General features: G+C 39.3%; 1 protein-coding gene across 2 annotated transcripts in view; it reads right to left on the bottom strand.

The window, feature by feature from the left end:
* Positions 1 to 5,810: 5,810 nt before the first annotated feature.
* LOC307028547 (uncharacterized protein) overlaps positions 5,811 to 19,654 on the bottom strand; it is a 28,138-nt gene continuing 14,294 nt past the window's right edge. Inside the window, exons 2-3 of one of the 2 annotated variants that reach the window (XM_079663667.1) lie at positions 18,966 to 19,031; positions 5,811 to 7,171 (exon numbers count right to left, since the gene is read on the bottom strand). In XM_079663667.1, the coding sequence (XP_079519793.1) occupies positions 6,269 to 7,171; positions 18,966 to 18,998 (936 nt within the window). In that variant the 5' untranslated portion in view covers positions 18,999 to 19,031 and the 3' untranslated portion in view covers positions 5,811 to 6,268. Of the gene's footprint in view, positions 7,172 to 18,965; positions 19,034 to 19,654 lie in introns of both variants that reach the window. The other variant, XM_079663668.1, reaches the window with a different exon arrangement.

The raw sequence follows: 19,654 nt of genomic DNA, 5'->3' as shown, positions 1-19,654 counted from the left end.
TTTATTTTCTAAACAGGTTGTGATCTTTAATTTGGGGATAACAGTGTTAGGAATATATTGTGATGAAGTGCACACTGACCTGAGCTCCAGGGGTATTTTTGTTCTCCTCCATGCTGCTCTCAGTGCTCCTTCTCCGGCTGTGTCTCTGAAATAATCACAAAACAAGATAAGTCAATACAACTGACAGATACAACAAAACAAATCTACAGCTACGTCTTAGGTTAATAGCAGAGGCGAGAAGTAACTAAGTACATTTACTCAAGTACTGTACTTAAGTACTATTTAGAGGTACTTGTACTTTACTATTGAAAAGGAATCTAACTTCGATACAACCAACGTTAATATCTAGGTCGTCTCCGATTCCGATGCTGATAAGGCTCCGGAAAACGTCCGTCCTACCTTTTGGACTAAACCCCCAGAATCTAAGTGCAAGATCATCGTAATCTGTTTAGGGGCGCAGCTAACAGCGTGGCCTCTAACACCAGCTGCCAGTCGTAACACTTATTTCAGGCACTAAGGCGTCAGATGTGCGACCGCCAGGATAGCAAAACTGAGTGTGTAGTGCAGTACAGTGACGTGCGGTGAGGTTCATGGCTGGTGAGGCACTGACTCTTTCAGAGTCAGATTTGCAAATATTATATTTTGACCTTAATCAAAATATTCGGTTATTTTCAAAAGCTTTTTTAGTCTGATGCTTCGATTCATTTTAAACAGACCGTTCAACAAAAGGATACCCAAAATCTAAATATTGGATTGTTCTTTCTCAGTAAGATCCCATTTTCATTACAATTGTGGTCTTACCTTGACTTGAAGATTAAGTCCATGCTCTCCTTCTGGAGAACAATCTCTATTAGTTTTGTGTAAAAGTCCTCCTTATCTTCCTGTAGTTTCAAAAGTCTAGTTTGTTGTTTGTGTCTATCCGTCTCTGCGTAGAATAACAGTAGCAACAAGAACCTGTGGGCTCACGTGCGCCCCCTTCAGTGCGGCAGAGGTTATGGCAGCCTCTCCTGCTGCTTTTTTCATTGCCGTTATATGAGACCAGCGAGTCTAAATATCATATATACGTTAAATAAGTTATTTAGAGACTATGGATGGCGAGGATACATTTAATAAAGGGATCTACAAACATTACATTGGTGACCTACAGTGAGATGGTAACAGGCATGCGCTTTGTGCTCGCTTTCCAGACAGTTTCTGTGGGGTGACACATTCTGAGGTGAGGCAGAGCTCATCTGTGCCTCATCTCACCCCACAGTAACTGGCTTGAGCGCGCTCACAAAATAAGTGCCCGCGCTAAATTAGTGCCCATGCTCCAGCAAGTTACTGTGGGCTTACGAGAGGCAGAGCTCGTCCCTGCCTCACTTCTCATCGCTACCTGTAGTTGTAGCAGAGGCTGATTTTGACTTTAAAAAGCGATTGGAATCATACATAAATCACACTTACATCATAGATCAGTGGAGACATTTTATTATTATTACTATTTAGTTTTTCTTTAGTTGTTTTTCCGTTACATGATTGGAGTATGACAGGGGAGGCTCTGCCTGACTGCACGTCGCTGGTGCAGTAGGCTGGTAGAACCCAGAGCAGTATCTAAACTGCCCCTGGAGGAGAAACCCTGTGTCGTTGGGAGACTCCCTGGTAATTAGGGCCGCTTCAGGACCCATCCATGTAAATTAACGGAATTCAATAAACATTGAATAGCATATCATGCAGTTTGTCTGTGCCTTTTCCTCTGTGTTGTCCTGGCATATATGTTCCTTCTCAGGTCGATTATTTTCATTTCCTCGCTCCTCGGTATCACCGGAAGTTGATTTGTCTGCGCCATATTGAGTACCGTCCCATGGCGCTTATTTCTGCCGGAGGACCGAGGACCGAGGATCGAGGAGCGATAATGAAGGAATCACCAGACCATCCTCCGAGGAAATCCACAGATACTCACCCCGCCCACTTACTGTGTATCGCTCACTGATTGGACGATGCAGTGCATGCAATGATCTGATGCTTCTTGACATGAGAGCTGTTTCCCAGCGGAGTGAAGAAAACACATGAAACTCACGAGAGTCACTCCTCAGTCTATACTGTGTTTTGTTTCAATTCATGTATCATTTAGTTACAAATATGTGATATATCTGAACAGCAAAGTGGTAAAAAAATGTTTTATTCATTTATTGGAAACATTTTCATGATCGCTTTTTTCGTTTATACATTTTAAGAATTGCGTTTATCTTTTTTGAGAATGAGTTCTTATTTTATTTAATGTATTTGGGTCTACAACAGATGATACAAATGTTTGTGTCAGTAAATGTGTACTAACAGAGGCGGGGGTATTTGTGAAAATAACGGGGACAGAGCTGGCTGCTGTCAGACGAACAGCTGTGCGGCGTCATCACAAACGGACGTCGCTTCACGTGACGCTCCGGAAGAAAGGACGTGCTCTTAAAACTAATTTCCCTGCTTCTCGTGATTTCCTTCTTCTCCATACATCCCTGGTGGGAGGGACTAAACGCAGGGAAACGACGCAAGTGAGGGACGCAAGGATTCGATTTAATCGACCTGAGAAGGACCCATAGTCTCCCCCATGGTTTGCTGTGCTGCCGGGGGATGCTCCAATCGCTCAGAGAAAGGTGTACAAATGTACGGTCTCATTGCAGGTCTTCAGGCTCCATTGAATCCCCCTGGGGTTATTGTGCTGAAAGAGGGAGACAAAGACAGGATAAAGGGTTGGATACATCTATATAGCAACCTATAGGATGGGAAATTGCTGACCTATTTGAAATGTACCTTGTGTTTTCATTCTCACTTAAGTCCATCTCCCTTTGCCTTCAATCCAAAATCAGCTGAGCTGCAACATAATACAGACAGGTAATAATAACAGAATCACAAGGACATTATATCGCTCTGCTTAAAACACTCACTCATAAGTAATGATTTTGTTTACAGTTTGGAAGTCTCAAATATGCACTCTAAATCCATATCAATAGCAATGTATCACAAAAATAGCTCTCTTCCTTATTATTGTGTAACATTAACTATATTATACTAGCTTGAACTCCAAAAAGGATATCCTCATTTCACCAACTCCACCCACTACAATCACACGCACCAATGTTATATTTAACTAATATTTAACTCCCTCCAACCCGGACAAAAGCACGTTAAGAAGCCCTTTTTCTCTAATTCCACAACGTTGGATGAAATAACAGTAGGAGAACGGATTAATAGGCTGTTCATGGTTAACGTGTGTTGCTAACTTTATCCGGTATCCTATCCTAATCTGTTATCAGTAAACGTTCCCTAAATCAGTAGATTTAGGGATAATCCACTAACATCCTTTAATACACATGTTAATTTGACTCAGATGTGCTGATAATATCCGCAACATAAATCTTAAACGTCTTCTTACCTTTAAAAGTCCAACACAAACGGTCTATTATGATGCAACTCTATTGCGCTGCTAGCCTTGCCTCTAACTTCCGGGAACTATTAAGAGGCTCCCTGATCCGCCATTGCTGTAAAAAAATGGTCCATTGGACTCAACGGAGATGTTGTAACTCTTTCGATTATAGGGCTCTGGGTTGAAGTACAACGCTCATATTACTACGGTGGCCGGCAGGCGCAAATGCTGAACAATGGCCAAAAATGCATACATAAGCAGGAAACACCTGCAAATAATTAAATACAACACACAAACCCTGAAAATAAACAGAACATAAAAACGCTGCAAATACAAAAATGATATGCAAAGTCAAAAACACATATGTAATCATACCATCTAGGTTTGAATTTGTGAACATGAAATCAATAAATACCTTTGTGTGCTAATGACACTGTCATTAGATCAACTGCACTTATCTCTTGGGTACAAATATGATGGAGCACCAACCGCATTCCAGGAAGAGGTCAAATCTGCCCCAGGTCAGAACAACTTCCATAGGTAAACGATGTTGACAGTTGCATCGTGACACAGTTGTTTTGGTGTGTATCTTTATTTTTACATTTGTTTGTTTGTATAGCCTCCAATCACAGTGGGTAACATTGCCAGGAAGCAGAACAATTATACTTTTATACATTTCCAAATGACACCCACCACATCTTAGTGAAGACGATACAAAAAATACCCACAAATATTTTTTCAAAGATCAGATATTGTTTTTTGCATCCATTTCAAACGTTTACAAGGGTTGTGCATGAGTATGACAAAAGTGCTGTTGGAAGAGGGCTGACATCCTTTTGTAAATATGACTGTCATGCATACATTATGTATTTGAAAGTAATTTTTCAACTGTCTTCTCACTGCAGCAACTAAACACATGTGTATGCACCTATCATTATTGATAGCCAGTCTGAGCCAGAAGACAAAATGGAACAAACTGCAGAGGAAAGGTATTAATTGCTATTTCTAACACTTAATTGTTCTATTCTATACTGTAAATCGTATTACTAGCTTCATCAATTAATATTGCAATACATCACTTTGTCTTTCCCAGCACCTGTTAAGCCCGAGAGGCCCATAATCCGGGGCCTGTGGGGTGTTTCTTCACGAAACTGTGTCTCAGGTCTAATTAATATTTAAAAACCTATTCATGTCTCATACCCATGTAATGGGAAGAAACTCAGCTAACCGACCATACGAACCATTTTTACCGAAACAAAACACAAGTCTCACAAGAAGCGTCTAAATGAGCCCCGAGCGAGAAAATCCTAACGCACTTAGCACAGAACTCAAGGTAAAACTACCCTTATTACTTATCGTAACTGCACATACAAGATATCAGATTAAAGATTCTATAGGTGGTAGTATCATCACAGAGCGATCAGAACTCGCGACAGGGGAAGGAAACACAGACATCACAACACGTAGCATTACGGAGCATTCACGTGAGATTGTCTCACCTTAGCTGTTATTCTGATCAAAAGTTGTGTTCAATGGCATTAAAACGATAAAAACGCTGCTGAGGGTTAATCTGATGGTTAATCCAATGTGTCTGTGTCACTATGAAATGATTACTGATAATCCATCATTCAATTTTTATGTCAAAAACTGAGATTTCCTCAGAGCTTCCGGTTCCGGGGGATTTCTGGCTGCGCGTCACTCATTCACCAATGGGTAATGTTTAGATGGATCTTTAGGAACTTCCCCTCCATTCTATTGGCTCTAGCGGTTAAAAAGAGATGTCAATCATCAAAATCGACCAAAGGGGACCAGAGATAGGTCAAATGCACCCAAATGAACCCAGAAGTGGGTGTTTTTTTCTAAATCTCACTAAAAAGGTCAAATTTGACTTGTTTTGCATCAATCTTGATACAGGGTACTTATGTTATAATTTGGATTCCTAAAGCTTTTAGTCTACTATCCCATCATTCAAGGGTGGTTTTCACGATAAGTATTTTTTTTTGGAAGGACACTATAATTTACATTGTTTTGCTATGTTCAATCTGAATTAACTTTAAAATAATAAAAAAATATATTAATTCTGACACTTCTACGTCCAACTCACAGGGTTATCATTGCTTTGAGAAAAAAGATTATCAATTTACCCCTTTTAGAAGTGAACTTAAAGTCATTTGTTCTGGGAATGTCATTTTTGAGCCTGGGACCTGAAAAACAGGCTTGGGGCTTAACAGGTTAATACCTTATTGTGTGCTGGAGCACTTCACTGGGAACAAACCAGGACAAACACACTGAGTTAAAAAGTATATTTTTCATTAAAGTGAAAAAAAGTTTGAGTGACACATTTCATCCAGCAGTCAACGGCCCTAAAAAAAAGGACTATGTTTATAATGTGCTGAAAAACACAATGTGATGTGAGTCTGTTTCTAAGGCCTTTTTTATTTTTGGTACATTCTGATTATTTAAAATAAAAGAGAACAGAATCAAACTGAAACCATTGTGATTATTTTCTAGATACATTCATCATTGGTTCTTCTTTTAGACCATAACAGACTGCTACCTCAACAGGAATTATCAAAACATCCCAATCAAAGTTTAAAGTCACAACATTTTATTAACTAAACAGATTATTCAAGAACCTACTCGGCAGATTAATGAACAATGAAATTAAATTCCTTCAATGCAGCTTAACGAGGCTAGCAGTTTAATCCTGAACATATCATATTTTATAAAAGGAATAACAAGACTACTAGAAAACCATGGTTGAAACATAACATAGTAGAACAATGATTTGAATTACATCGGGAGAAACAGCATCTCTGTGGCTGGTTAGAACATAAAAATGCTTTAGTCAGATTTAGGAAGATACACGATGGGTTAGGGAGATAACAGCATCTCTTCACACCAGTACGGTTTCTCTCCAGTGTGAACATGTTGATGTGTTTTGTAGGCACCTGATCTCGTGAACGTTAGCCCACACTCTTCACAGCTGTACGGTTTCTCTCCTGTGTGAATACGATGATGCGTTTTGAGATTACTTGATTGAGTGAACGTTTGCCCACACTCTTCACAGCTGTACGGTTTCTCTCCTGTGTGAATACGTTGATGTCTTTTCAAAGCACCTGATCTCGTGAATGCTTGAACACACTCTTCACAGCTGTATGGTTTTTCTCCAGTGTGAATACGGAGATGGATTGTGAGTTCACCTGATCTAGAAAACCTTTGCCCACACTCTCCACAGCTGTACGGTTTATATCCTGTGTGAATACGTTGATGTATTTTGAGATCACCTGATCTAAAGAAAGTTCTCCCACACTCTTCACAGCTGTACGGTTTTTCTCCAGTGAGATTACGATGTGTTTTGACATGTATTTTGAGATGTGATCCAGTGAATATTTTCCCACACTCTTCACAGCTGTACCGTTTCTCTCCAGTGTGAATACGTTGATGTCTTTTGAGATGATGCGGTCGAGTGAATTTTTTTCCACACTCTTCACAGCTGTACGGTTTCTCTCCCGTGTGAATACCTAGATGTGATTTGAGAGCACCTGGTCTAGTGAAGGCTTTCCCACACTCTTCACAGCTGTACGGTTTTTCTCCCAAGTGAATACGGTGATGTCTTTTGAGATCACCTGATCTAGTGAAAGTTTTCCCACACTCTCCACAACTGTACGGTTTTTCTCCAGTGTGAGTAAGCAGGTGGCGCTTTAAATCTCCAGATGTTGTGAAGGATTTGTCACATTGCTGACAGCTGTGACGTCTCTTTCTTCCTTTCGGTTTCTAAAACAGATGGACAGAGAAAGAGAGAATGTAAATCTCAAAAGCATGAATACATAGAGTTAACAAAATAAAAACTCAATTAATACTTAATTAATATACAGTAAAACAAAATACTTGTACTGACTGTTTGCGGTTATTATATTTGTGTTATATTTGATACAGTAATATGGCAACATTCTAACCACAGTATATATCAGAGTTGGGGGACTCGAGTCACATGACTTGACTCGAGTCGCATATTTTTATACTTGAGACTTGACTAACATTGACAAAAACACTCGACTTGACTTTGACTTGAGACTTGACTTAGGCTTGAGATGGATGACTTGAAACGACTTTACTTTTTAAAATAAAATATTTGCATTTGTTTTTGTATTGTACGAAGCCACTAAAGGGCAATGGGAAAAAGAGTGCTTACATTATTTGAGATATATTTCGAACTAGGACTTCCTTTTAGGGACATTTCAGCCAGGGGTGTAGAAATATTTGTTTAAGCACCGGATTGGCAAAACAGGAGTCTGTGAACCAGTCTGCCTTGATCTATCAATCAATCAATCAATGTTTATTTATATAGCCCAAAATCACAAATGTTACATTTGTCTCAGTGGACATCACAGTTTGTACAGAACATCAGTATGACAATACAACACCCTCTGTCCTTAGACCCTCACATCGTACAAGGAAAAACTTCCAGAGAAACCCCACAGTTTAAAGGGGAACATGGGAGAACCCTCAGGGAGAGCAACAGAGGAGGGATCCCTCTCCCAGGACGGACAGACGTGCAATAGATGCCATGTGTAAATTGAAAATATAATACATTTACAACATAGGTAGTCCAAATGTTTGGAAACGCATGTGTCTATAAGAAGATGAATCCACGAGGATATCCATCCAGGACTTATGATCCAGGACCACAGCAACAGACACAGCCAAGACTCAAGATCCAGGACTCAGAACCACAGCAACAGGATCCCGCCGTAGATAGACACCAAAAAGAAAATTTGGGGAAGCTGGGTTATTCGGAACATGAGAGTACACAGGTACAGACAGAGAGAAGGAAGAAGTAAGATGTCCCCCGACAAACTAAGCCTATATCAGCAAAACTAGGGGCTGAATCTAATCAGCCCTAACTATAAGCTTTATCAAAAAGGAAGGTCTTAAGCGCACTCTTAAAACGGATAGGGTGTCTGCCGCCCGAACACAAACTGGAAGCTGATTCCACAAATGTGGAGATTGATAAGAAAAGGCTCTGGCTCCCATTGTACTTTTAGGGTAGTACAGTAGGGTATAATGAGTTCTTTAAAGAGCAACTTGCAGGTTTTTTTTTTTTTTACAACATTTATGCATAACCTTGCCTGAAAATTATAATTAAAAATGTTAATGCAGGATTTGATATGTTTTACAAGACATAAGGGCAGGAATTCAGAGGAAAAGGAGCCGTTTTGAGCTCTGCTACTAAAAACTGCTTTTTTTTAACGTCATACGTCAAACGCGTCATATTACGTCACATGGGGGAGCAACTTTCTCGGACTCCTTCTCCGCCCAATCCGCGGTAGTAGTTTGTAGTGGTTTGAGCGGTTGTGATTTAGTGAGCTGGTATTTTTTCGGTAATTTTACATTGCATTTCACCATTTGTAATCATGGTGAGCTTGTGCAGGTTTCACAAACTCGAGCCTGTCAGGACATCGAGTCCACAGTTTCCCTCACGGGAAAAGGACCCGAGCTAGCGTTCGTTCCTGGGTGCGTTGTGCTTCCACCTCTCCACAGCTTTATCAGGGAAACCGTATTATATCTCTCTCCCCCCCTTCGCTGCTCTCGCTCTCTCCCCTCCGGTACATGGCACCGTAAGACGTAGTGTGGAGTTGCATTAGGTAACGCTGTGGTGGCTGTACTGCTCCAGCCGTCTCCTTTATGTTTGTTTGTTTCCCCCTGTCTGTGTTGTTTGTGTGGGCGTGGTGGCTGTCACTCCTGGCTCCCGGCTCAACCTCCACTCCCCTGCTGCAATCAGCTGGGCACCCTCCCCGACTACACACCTGCTTTCCATCAAGCCATTTACAACGGCATATCAACGGAGGCTCCACAACCTTTCTCCGCCAGATCGTCAAGCATCAGCCGTATCTCGCGTCTTCCCTCCGGTACACAGAACCGTAGTGTGGAGTTGCATTAGGTAACGCGAGATACGGCTGATACTTGCGCATTAGTTTCTGTTATGGATCAGTATCAACAGTCCTGCCAGTAACGTTACTATATTATCAATACTACTTTAGTTATAGCCTGATATATGATTGCTAACTTTACAATGTTGTGATGTGACTGACGTTAGCTAACATTAACTGTAGCTAACGCCGGTCACTCACCAAGACAGCTGCTCTGTTCTCCAATGGTTCTCCACACACCAAAGCTCAATTTCTCTCCGATGGCCGTTATTTTTTATAATCCTTGGCTGCTCCTGGTCTCTTGGACGCCTAGCAGGCTCATAATTATAATCATATGCATTTGAATATATATTTTCAACCTCTTCTGTGTCAAAACTAGCATTGTGATCCAAGTTTATTCATACGTTAGACCGGCCGCTCTCCCCCATGTTACATCACACGCGGGAGGTCACGTGCGGAGGCTTTTTTATGCGAAAGTGAAAATGTCTTACTAAAACGACGCCAGATGTCACTGTAGTGTATTTTTCTGTATATTTTTTTGAAAATCTAGTGTATTCATCATTTTCCTACACATTTATTCACTGGTGTCTCTAACCTGCAAGTTACTCTTTAAGATGATCTGTGGAGGTGCATCAATCTATTACACTTTAATAGGAAAACAGGCTAATTTCCCAAAAACCAAGCAATTGAAAATTACAAAAATGATATTAAAAAGGTAAACAATAAGGATCCTCTATGTCAATAAATGCAAGAGATGCATCTTTTTCTCAACAATGTTTAATTTACATTTTTTCTCTTCCTCAGACATAACTCATTGGCTGACAGCCCAACAATGATTTGGACTTTATTACCCGAAAAACACAAGCCTCAGCTTTGCTATCATTGCAGTTTAGTCGTGTTTATATCCTACATTGGATTTTTAAGCATATAATGCTTCATCGAACACAGGAGGGGGCTTGGATGTCTACAAATAAAGGCGGCTCATTTTAATTCTCCCCAAATATATTGAGGCTGAACCTGAACTTTGAATTATCTGCTCCCATCATAATCTTGGTGATCTTGTTAAAATTGTGAATGCAGAATTAGAAATACTATGTAACTGGTTTGCAGTTAATACATTATCCCTTAATGTGGCACAAACAAATTGCATGTTATTCAATACAAAGTCTGAGAATATAAATGACTGCATTATACGGATTTGCAATACATTTTTAGGACTGCTTGTTGACGAAAAACTCAATTGGAAGCACCATATAAATTATGTACAGACTAAAATGTAAAAAACAAATAGGTATTTTGTATCATTCTAAGAACATTCTTGAAGAAAAATACTCTTTATAACAGTCTATTTCTCCCTTACTAGACCCTCCAGAAAAACGCGACTCTGCGATCGCAGAATTTACCGCATAATCAGCAAAATGGCACAGATTTTTAAAAGGCCGCATATTTATCAAAAGGCTGCATAATCCCCGCATTTTTCCACACAAAGTTGAGAAGAAAAAAAGATGACTCGTCTTGACGTGACGTCATCAGCTCGCGCATCACAGAATGTAAACAACACTGTATAGAGTGAACGTGTGGAGCTCACACGATAGAGAAAACACCAAGATGAAAAAATCTAATCCATCTCATTTACCGACGAACATTTCTACTAAAGACCGGGCAAAAAGTGGGGGGAAACTATTCTGCACCCCGTGCAACTGTGTGTTGGAGCATAAGAGAAAATCGACGGTGGCGACCCACTTTGATTCATTCAAACATTCGAAAATGCTTTCTGCTGCTGCGGACAAGAAAGCCAAACAACTCACGTTCACCGAGGCATCAACCTCCAAAACCCTTTCGAGGGCTACAAGAAACGTAGTGAGTAGCCTACAAGATTGAAGCTGGTCAGATAACGAACGAGTAAATTAAAACAGAATGAGGCGGAGAAGTGTGTGTGTGTGTGTGTGTGTGTGTGTGTGTGTGTGTGGGGGGGGGGGGGGTGTGTGTGTGTGAGATTAAAATAGCCCGATTGCTTTTACAATAAATAAACATTGAATGTGTTTAATTGAATAGTAAAGGGGTTTAACGTTAGTGGCAGGTTGTGTGAGAGAGAGAATAAATAAGACAGCCCAATATTTTACATTTTTTAAATTCTTTTCCCCCGCATATTTAGCATATTTCCGCATATTTCGCAACTTCCCGCAATTTCACCGCATAAAATCACATAAAAACTCTGCATGTTTAATCGCATAATCAAGGATTTTAGCCCGCATAATCAAGGAATTTAGCCCTCATAATCAAGGATTTTTGCCCGCGTTTTTCTGGAGGGTCTACCTTACCTTTACTAATGCTCCGAAATATGGGGAAACACGTAGTCAACAAATCTACAAAAAATAATAACATCCCAAAAAAAAGTATTACGAATAGTCTGTGGTGTTGGTAAATATGAACACACAACTCCCATATTTAAAAAAACTCAATTTATTAAAATGTCTTGACATAGTACATCTTAAAACAGTACTGGTTATGCACAACATTTTCCATAACAAAATGCCTAATAACATTCAAAAGCAGTTCCAAACCACAGCGTGAACATATGAATGTAAAAAAAGTCACTTGAAAATAAGTGTTCACAATGTTTATATGCAATTATGCATATATTATTACGTCAATGACATGACGCCTACATTTTTTGTCCAACTGGTTTTTCTTAGGTAAAAAAAAAAGTTTTAATCTTTTAAAAGATACCATTTATACGTATTGCCTTTCATATTTATGTACACCCTCTATTTTTACAAAAGCTTTAATAATTCATTATATTTCAGTTATTTACACAGTCAAATTGTCATGTGGTGCGACCGTCCAGCCTTGACTGCTGTTTGTAAGACATCTTTAAAATTGCCCTAAATCTGTCGAAATTTATTTTTTGCCTAATTTGGTATAATTTCTAAAGTGTCCTTAATAATCCTTTACTAAATTCAAACGCATTTGTTTTAATATTTTATTCATAATATTCTAACATACTTTGTCCGATGATGTGCATTTTATGAAATATCATGTGGTGCAACCATCAAGAAACTGTCATTTTGGGACTTTTATTTTGAAATGCATTGAAGGACAGGAAGTAGCATCATACATCCAACTGCCAAGGATCAATGCTAACAGGTAGCAGGTTTATAGCTCTTTCTCAATTTTGTAGAAAAATTACTTTTTTGCAGCCTAGAATGTAGTTGCCACATTTGAATATCATGTGGTATGACCTCAAGTAAACAATGAATATGTAGTTATTTATAAAATTTTACATGTTGATCATACATTTCAAAGTGATTTCATGTAGCTAGCTAGCTTGCTTTCTTCAGTTAGCTATATATGTGTCTGTTAAACTTGACTCAACTTGAAAATATCATGTGGTGCGACCAAGTATCATGTGGTACGACCAAATATCATTTGGTGTGACCGTTCTAAAGTGGTAATTATGATTAAAATATGTCATACATTGTCAGTTTTTATGCTTTAATTTTCATTTGAGGATTTATATACTTATAGTACTTTACTTTAGACTCATTATGAAGCAACTTTATTCGTCTTTGAAAAAATTGTTAGGGTTAGGGTTATGGTTAATATATCATGAAATTAGAGCAATCAATTACATTATTGTAATCATTATGAATGAATGTTTATGTATTTATTTATTTGTAACTGTTTTATTCTATTTGAACAGATGCCACTGTCAAGTAAAATAAAAAGCGCTTGCCATAGGCAGCGTGTAAATTCTGACCCTGCAGCAAGAGCTGAGTACCTTGCAAGGAGAAGAGAAAGGTATGTTGTGTTGTTGCTTTTCCTTTTTTGTTAACATTTTCATCTTCTCTGTCATCTATCAACCATCCGAGATCAAATAGGCTATTCATCAAAGAAAAATTCAATTCAAAACCTTTATTTCTCCAGGTAAAATCCCACTGAGATCAATGATCTCTTTTTCAAGGGAGACCTGCAGCAGTAGGTTCCAAATGAAAACATAAAAACATAAACAACAGAACAACATCATACAGCAAAATGTACAGGGATTACAATTTACATATCTATCCACATGTACAGGTACCAACAGCATCTGATTTTGTAGCATCCAACCGAGCTTTAAAAACATGTAGTGGTACTCAAAAACATGTAGTGGTATGATGCTATACCTTTTGTTTATTTATATATGTTTCAGCTACCAGAGAAGGAAACAGCAGGGAAAGATTCCATATGTTAAGGCAAGTGAGCTATCAGAGAGAGAGAGAGAGAGAGAGAGAGAGAGAGAGAACGAAACAGAGAGAGGGCTGCATCCAGTGCTTACAGGGAACGGAACAATATGGCAAACCCTTTGCTTGACCTTACACCACCATCTATGGAGAACTTTTCAGATGTAGAACAAGAACAGCCAGAAAATGCAAGACAAGCTATGGTGGACCCAATACCCCTAAATGAAACTTTTAATCCCCCATCATCTTCCACACCAGAGGAAAAGAAGAAAGTTACTACATCTTCTGCAGAAAGGCGTTGCAAAAAACTTCAGAAAGAGAAGTATAAAATAATGAGAAGACTTAAAGAAAAATGCAGGAAGAGTGGAAAGAGGTTAATGGCAAGAGAGAGAGTGGGCTTAATTGGGGGGGGGAAGCAAAAAGGGCCCAACAAATCGGCTGAGAGAGAGCAAGCTGTTGTCCATTTTTTGTCCAGAGACGAAAACAGTCGCCTGTTGCCAACTATCATGGAAAACAAAAAGAAAATGCAAAGGAGGGTTCTAACCAAGCTCCTCACTGATCTCCATGCCCAGTACAAAAAAGAGGTCAAAGAGCATCTCTCAATGTCATACAGACAATTTGTGAGGAGGCGGCCTTTTTACATCACAGAGCCAAAAAATAGAGATAGAGAAACATGTGAATGTGTGGAACATGAGAATGTCCGCCTCTTGGTTAACAAACTTGCTACTAGAGGGTTGCTTAAAACAACCAGCATCTCAGAATTGTTGAGTATGAATGTGTGTGATCGTAAAAATAAAGCATGCATGGACCGCGAATGTCGCACTTGCTGCTTTGAAGAAATAGAAATTCCTGAGACAGAGTGTGGCGAAGTTTCTTGGGATCAATGGGAGCGCGTCACATCAACAAAAGGAGAGAAAAACTTTGCAAATGTTTTAAAGCAGACATACACGGGGACAATCCAGAAGTTAAAAGGGTTGTTCCAGAAAAAGCTTGAACATATAGCCATTCATCAATTTAATTGGATACACCAAACCGAACAGTTTCGTGACCTCAAACTAAATCTCACTGACACTGAAGCAGTTCTACACATTGATTTTTCAGAGAACTATTCATGTAAGATGAGTACTGAAATACAGGCCTACCATTTTGGATGCAGCAGAAAGCAAGCCACATTACACACTGCTGTACTCTATACAGTCAATGGCACTAAGTCATATGCCACACTGTCGGACAGCCTCCGCCATGATGAGCGGGCAGTGTGGGCCCACCTGGAGCCCATACTGAAAGAGCTTCGGGCAACCTGCCCCCAGATTACAGTATTACATGTAATCAGTGATGGGCCCTGTACACAGTACAGGAACAAAGCAAACTTTTACCTCCTCAGCACTGTTCCTTCCTAATTTCACATAAGTTATATGGAACTACTCAGAAAAGTCCCATGGAAAGGGAGCCCCAGATGGCATTGGTGGTGCGGTTAAGAGAGATGCAGATCTTTATGTCCAAAGAGGGGGCGACCTACAGACTCCACTGGATGTTCATGAGATGCTTGCAAAAAAAACTGGCTCAGCTATTACCTTCCATTGGATAGGCGAAGAAATCATTGAAATATATGACGAGCTGATTCTAGGCAAATTGGCAACAGTGAAGGGCACTTTAAAGATTCACCAGGTTTTGTCTGTAGAAGCTGGTAAAATAAGTCACAGGCAGAAATGAAGCCATGTTCATGTTACCAGCCACAACTGGTGAGGAACACCGAGAGCCACTCTAAGGATTTGGTAAGCACTCCTAATCCACCAAGGCAACACACCAGTGTAAAAGACCTCAGTGTTTGTGATTGTTACCTATGATGAACTTCCCTATATAGGTCAGGTCCTTGAGGTTGTGGAAGAAGAGGTCCAGGTTAGCTGCATGCGGCAGTCAGGTGAAAAGAATTTATTCATGTGGCCACAAATTCTTATCATCGCAGAACCTGAGCCAGCAACCTCACGATTCTCTAAATTGAGCAGCCAAGATTGGGTAAAGTTCAATAGTGCCTGGGGTTGACGAAAGGCCCGAACATAGGCAATCCTGTAACCCATTTGAAGCAAGGGTAATAATATCAAATTAAATGTTGGTTCATATTGTGCACTTCACTTAAATCTGTAAAGTAAAACATTACATGATTTGTTAATACATGTTTTTTAACAATGTTATATCCTACTAAAAGTCATACTTTATTTGTTACATGAAATGCTTTTTGTAAAAAGTCATACATTTGTACTGCTTTTAATGTATTGTTTTCTAATTGTTTGAGATAAAATGTATTTTAAAAATGTTACTATTCCAAAATGTGAACAACATGCGTTTGAACTCAACATTTTGTATGGTCATTTATTGTTTGTATGATCTTTATGTCATTTGGAGCGACCACTGATCATGTGGTGCGACCGTCTTTTGCCTTAAAAACTGTATTTAAATTGAAAGAATGTATGAAATGTCTATCAATTAAAAAATGATCACTGATACAGTATGCTCGAGTGAATTGTATTGTTTTAACATTTATCTCAGTTTTATTTTATTTACAGGAAAAATAAGCCCATCAACTTCATTTATGATGATAATTTTGACAATATTTAACCAAAATATAAGATTACTTTTAACAAAATCTCTAAAGAAATGCAAATTCCTTGTTTCTAAACTCTCAAAATTACTGACAACTAGTGAAAATATTTACAAATGTTAAGGAATTTATTTAGTTTTAAGAAAAAACATGGTCGCACCATATTACTTTTTATAAGGACGCGGCTGTTTCATCTAGATGAAAAAACACTTAAAATCACTTAAATATTATTTATTATATGGATTTATGCGTACTCAACATTCTGAATGTTATAAAAATGGGGGGAACGGCGCCCCGCCCTTCAGAAACAGAGCGGAAGGAGAATGTGAATACACAAGGCAGTGGACACTGAAACATGCACATTGGATAAATAACATAGGCGTTTAGTTTATTTAATAAAAGAGCACATGTTCAATGTGAAATGTGACCGTAGATAGATTACTTCAGTTGAAATTTGGTGCTATATTATATATATATATTTTTTTTTTTTTAAATAATACTTTTTTTTTTTTTTTTAAATAAAACACCTTGAATTTCAGGCAGGGCGTGGGGCTCCGTTGGCAGGGCGCAGCACCCCGCCAAGACAATGGTAGGGGAAACACTGATATATATATATATATATATATATGCATTTATTGTTTTCCTGCCCTAACTTTTAATAAATGTTTTCTCATGTTTTCTTTATACTCCTTCATTTCTATACGTTTTTGACACAATAATGCCAATGTTGTATTAGGATGATGCACGGGAGGGCTACTTTCCATAAGCTATGCTTCAGCCCTCCCGCTTCTACTCATGTCCATCTTTGTGTGTATGAATTATACTTTTTTTGTTTTTTAGATTAAAAAAATAAATAAAAAATAACTTTCAGCTTGGGGGCCCTAGCTAGTGGATCGCCGGAGCTGTTAGAAATACAATATAAGCATGTTAATGTTAATCTAAGTGCAATGCCTTGCGGCCTGGAGCACCATCCTTGATGGAGCATATGTGTGGGCAGGAAAGGAGTGAGCAGAGAGTAGAGTAGTTGTCAATTTTTGTTCTGTTTTCTGTGACTATCTGCCTCACCCTCTCAGACTTTCAGTTCCTTGCGCTACTAAAGAGACGTGTTACCATGGAAACCAAACAATGGTGTAGCCGTATTAAAGTCCGAGTGGAAACAGTCCTGACTAAATTTGATTTAGTCAGAAATCGGGAGAAATATGACCCCGGGAGGAAACCGGGAGAGGGCAATGAAATCGGGAGTCTCCCGCGAAAATCGGGAGGGTTGACAAGTATGGGCCCTATGCATCTACATAGTCCGCCTATAGGAAGAAACGGCCCTGCTGTTGTGCCCTGAGCCTGTTTTTCAGGTCTCAGGCTCGAAAAAAGACATTTCCAGAACAAATGACCATAACTACACTTCTAAAAGAGCTAAATTAATAATCTTTTTTCTCAAAGTAATGATAAACCTGTGAGTTGGATGTAGAAAAGTCAGAATCAATATAGATGTTTTTTTTATTTTAAAGAAAATTCAGATTGAACATAGTTAAAAACTGCAAATTATAATGTCCGTCCAAAAATTATTTTGTGCTTATAGTGAAAAGTACCCTAGGATGATGGTAAGGTAGACAAAAAGCTTTAGGAATCCAAAGTACAACATATAATAAGTACCCTGTATCAGGATTGATGCAAAACAAGTGACATTTTACCTTTTTAGAGAGGTTTAGCAAAATAAACTCCACCTCTGGTGATCTTGGTGGAAATGGGCGTTATTCCCGTTTCTCTGGAACCCATTGGTCGATTTTGGTGATTGACATCTCTTTCTGACCGTTAGAGCCAATAGAATCAAAGGGGAGTTTTCACATCTACACCAACGTTAACACAAAAAGGTTGGGGCTTCGCGCATGTAGTTTTGTATGAGAGTGAAGCTATCTCTCGCTCTGACATCTGGAAACGGAAAAGCAGGGTTTGTTGCTTATGGATTATCAGAAATATTTTCAAAGGGACACAGACACATTGGATTAACCTATGGATTAACTTCAGCAGCGTTTTTATCGTTGTAATGCCATTGAAGACCAGTTTTGAACAGACAACGACAAAGGTAAGCCATGTTAGCATTTTTAGCTACCTAGCACCACATGTTTTGATGTCTGTTTTTGTTTATAAAGTTGTGAGTTCTTATCATAGAGTGATTCTGTGTCTTCTCACGATGCGAATCAATGGATTGGATGTGCAGAAAACAAATAAGGGTTTTATGAGTGAGTTTCTATGCAGTGATCTGTTAGCATTTTTTGCTCGTTGCTAATTCAGAGGCTCAGCCTTAGCATTGTGTTTTTTTTTTTTTTTTAAATAAATAAAAATGATTAGTTAGATGAGTTTCTTCCCGTTACATGGATATAAAACATTCATAGTTTATTAAATATTAAGATGCCCTCAGAAACTGTTTTTCCCCCCGGGGGTGCGGTGTAGATGAGGTCCATGGAATATAACAAAAAGTGCCGGTTTCTCAAACGTACCTACCCCACCTTTAAAAGTATGTGTTTTTTTTATAAATGTTTATATGGAATGGCCTCCCTCCCTTAGGGGAATTCATCCACAAAAAACACACTGGACGCTGCACTAAGTCAGAAACCAGAGGAGACTGTGAGTTCCACCGTAGACGGACCACTTTTGGACAAAATGTCCTCTCCATTAAAGGCAGCTCATTGTGGAATAGCCTCCCAACTGAGATACGGGATTGTCCCACTCTCAATAGTTTTAATTATAATCATTACTGTGCATTGTCCCTGCCAAATAAACGATTAAAAATACAAAGCATATGATAAGTGCACACTGACCTGAGCTCCAGGGGTCTTTTTGTTCTCCTCCATGCTGCTCTCAGTGCTCCTTCTCCGGCTGTGTCTCTGAAATAATCAACAAAACTACAGCTGACACAAAACAAGACAACTCAATACAACCGACAGACACAACATAAACAAATCTACAGCTACGTCTTAGGTTAATAGCAGAGGCGAGAAGTAACGAAGTACATTTACTCAAGTACTGAGAAACGGTTTTGAAAACTTGTCACGTAGTGATCGTCTTCTCAATAGAACATCTTTGACAATGTCTTCTGGCCAATCAGAATCAAGATAATGGCGTGGTGTTGTTGCAGGAAGTCCCGACGGAGAATACTTTTGCTGTAGTACAGGGGTGCACATAACTGGTCCGCAGGTTATGTGCGTAATCTGACTTGTGTCACAAAGTGCATTTGCATACCGACTACTTGTGACGCTTTTCCAGAAGGCGGTTAGATCACCGGACGACAGAGTCGGTCTCCGTGTGCACAGACCGGGCTGCTGTTAACGTCGGTCTGTACAACGGAATTGTGCCAAAACTACGCCAACCGGCTGCGGAGGGAGACCCCCCCCTTCACTGGAGAACTGCGCTAAAACAGCTGGTCACAACGTTCACACTGTGGTCACGAAGTACTCCACTAGCCCCCCCCATCGACTTTCCTGAAGTACCCCCCGTTGACAGAAATCAA

The sequence above is a fragment of the Notothenia rossii genome (assembly GCF_949606895.1).
Source record: "Notothenia rossii genome assembly, chromosome: 2".
In the NCBI taxonomy this organism is placed as follows: domain Eukaryota; kingdom Metazoa; phylum Chordata; class Actinopteri; order Perciformes; family Nototheniidae; genus Notothenia; species Notothenia rossii.
This window is presented reverse-complemented; position numbering and strand designations above follow the sequence as displayed.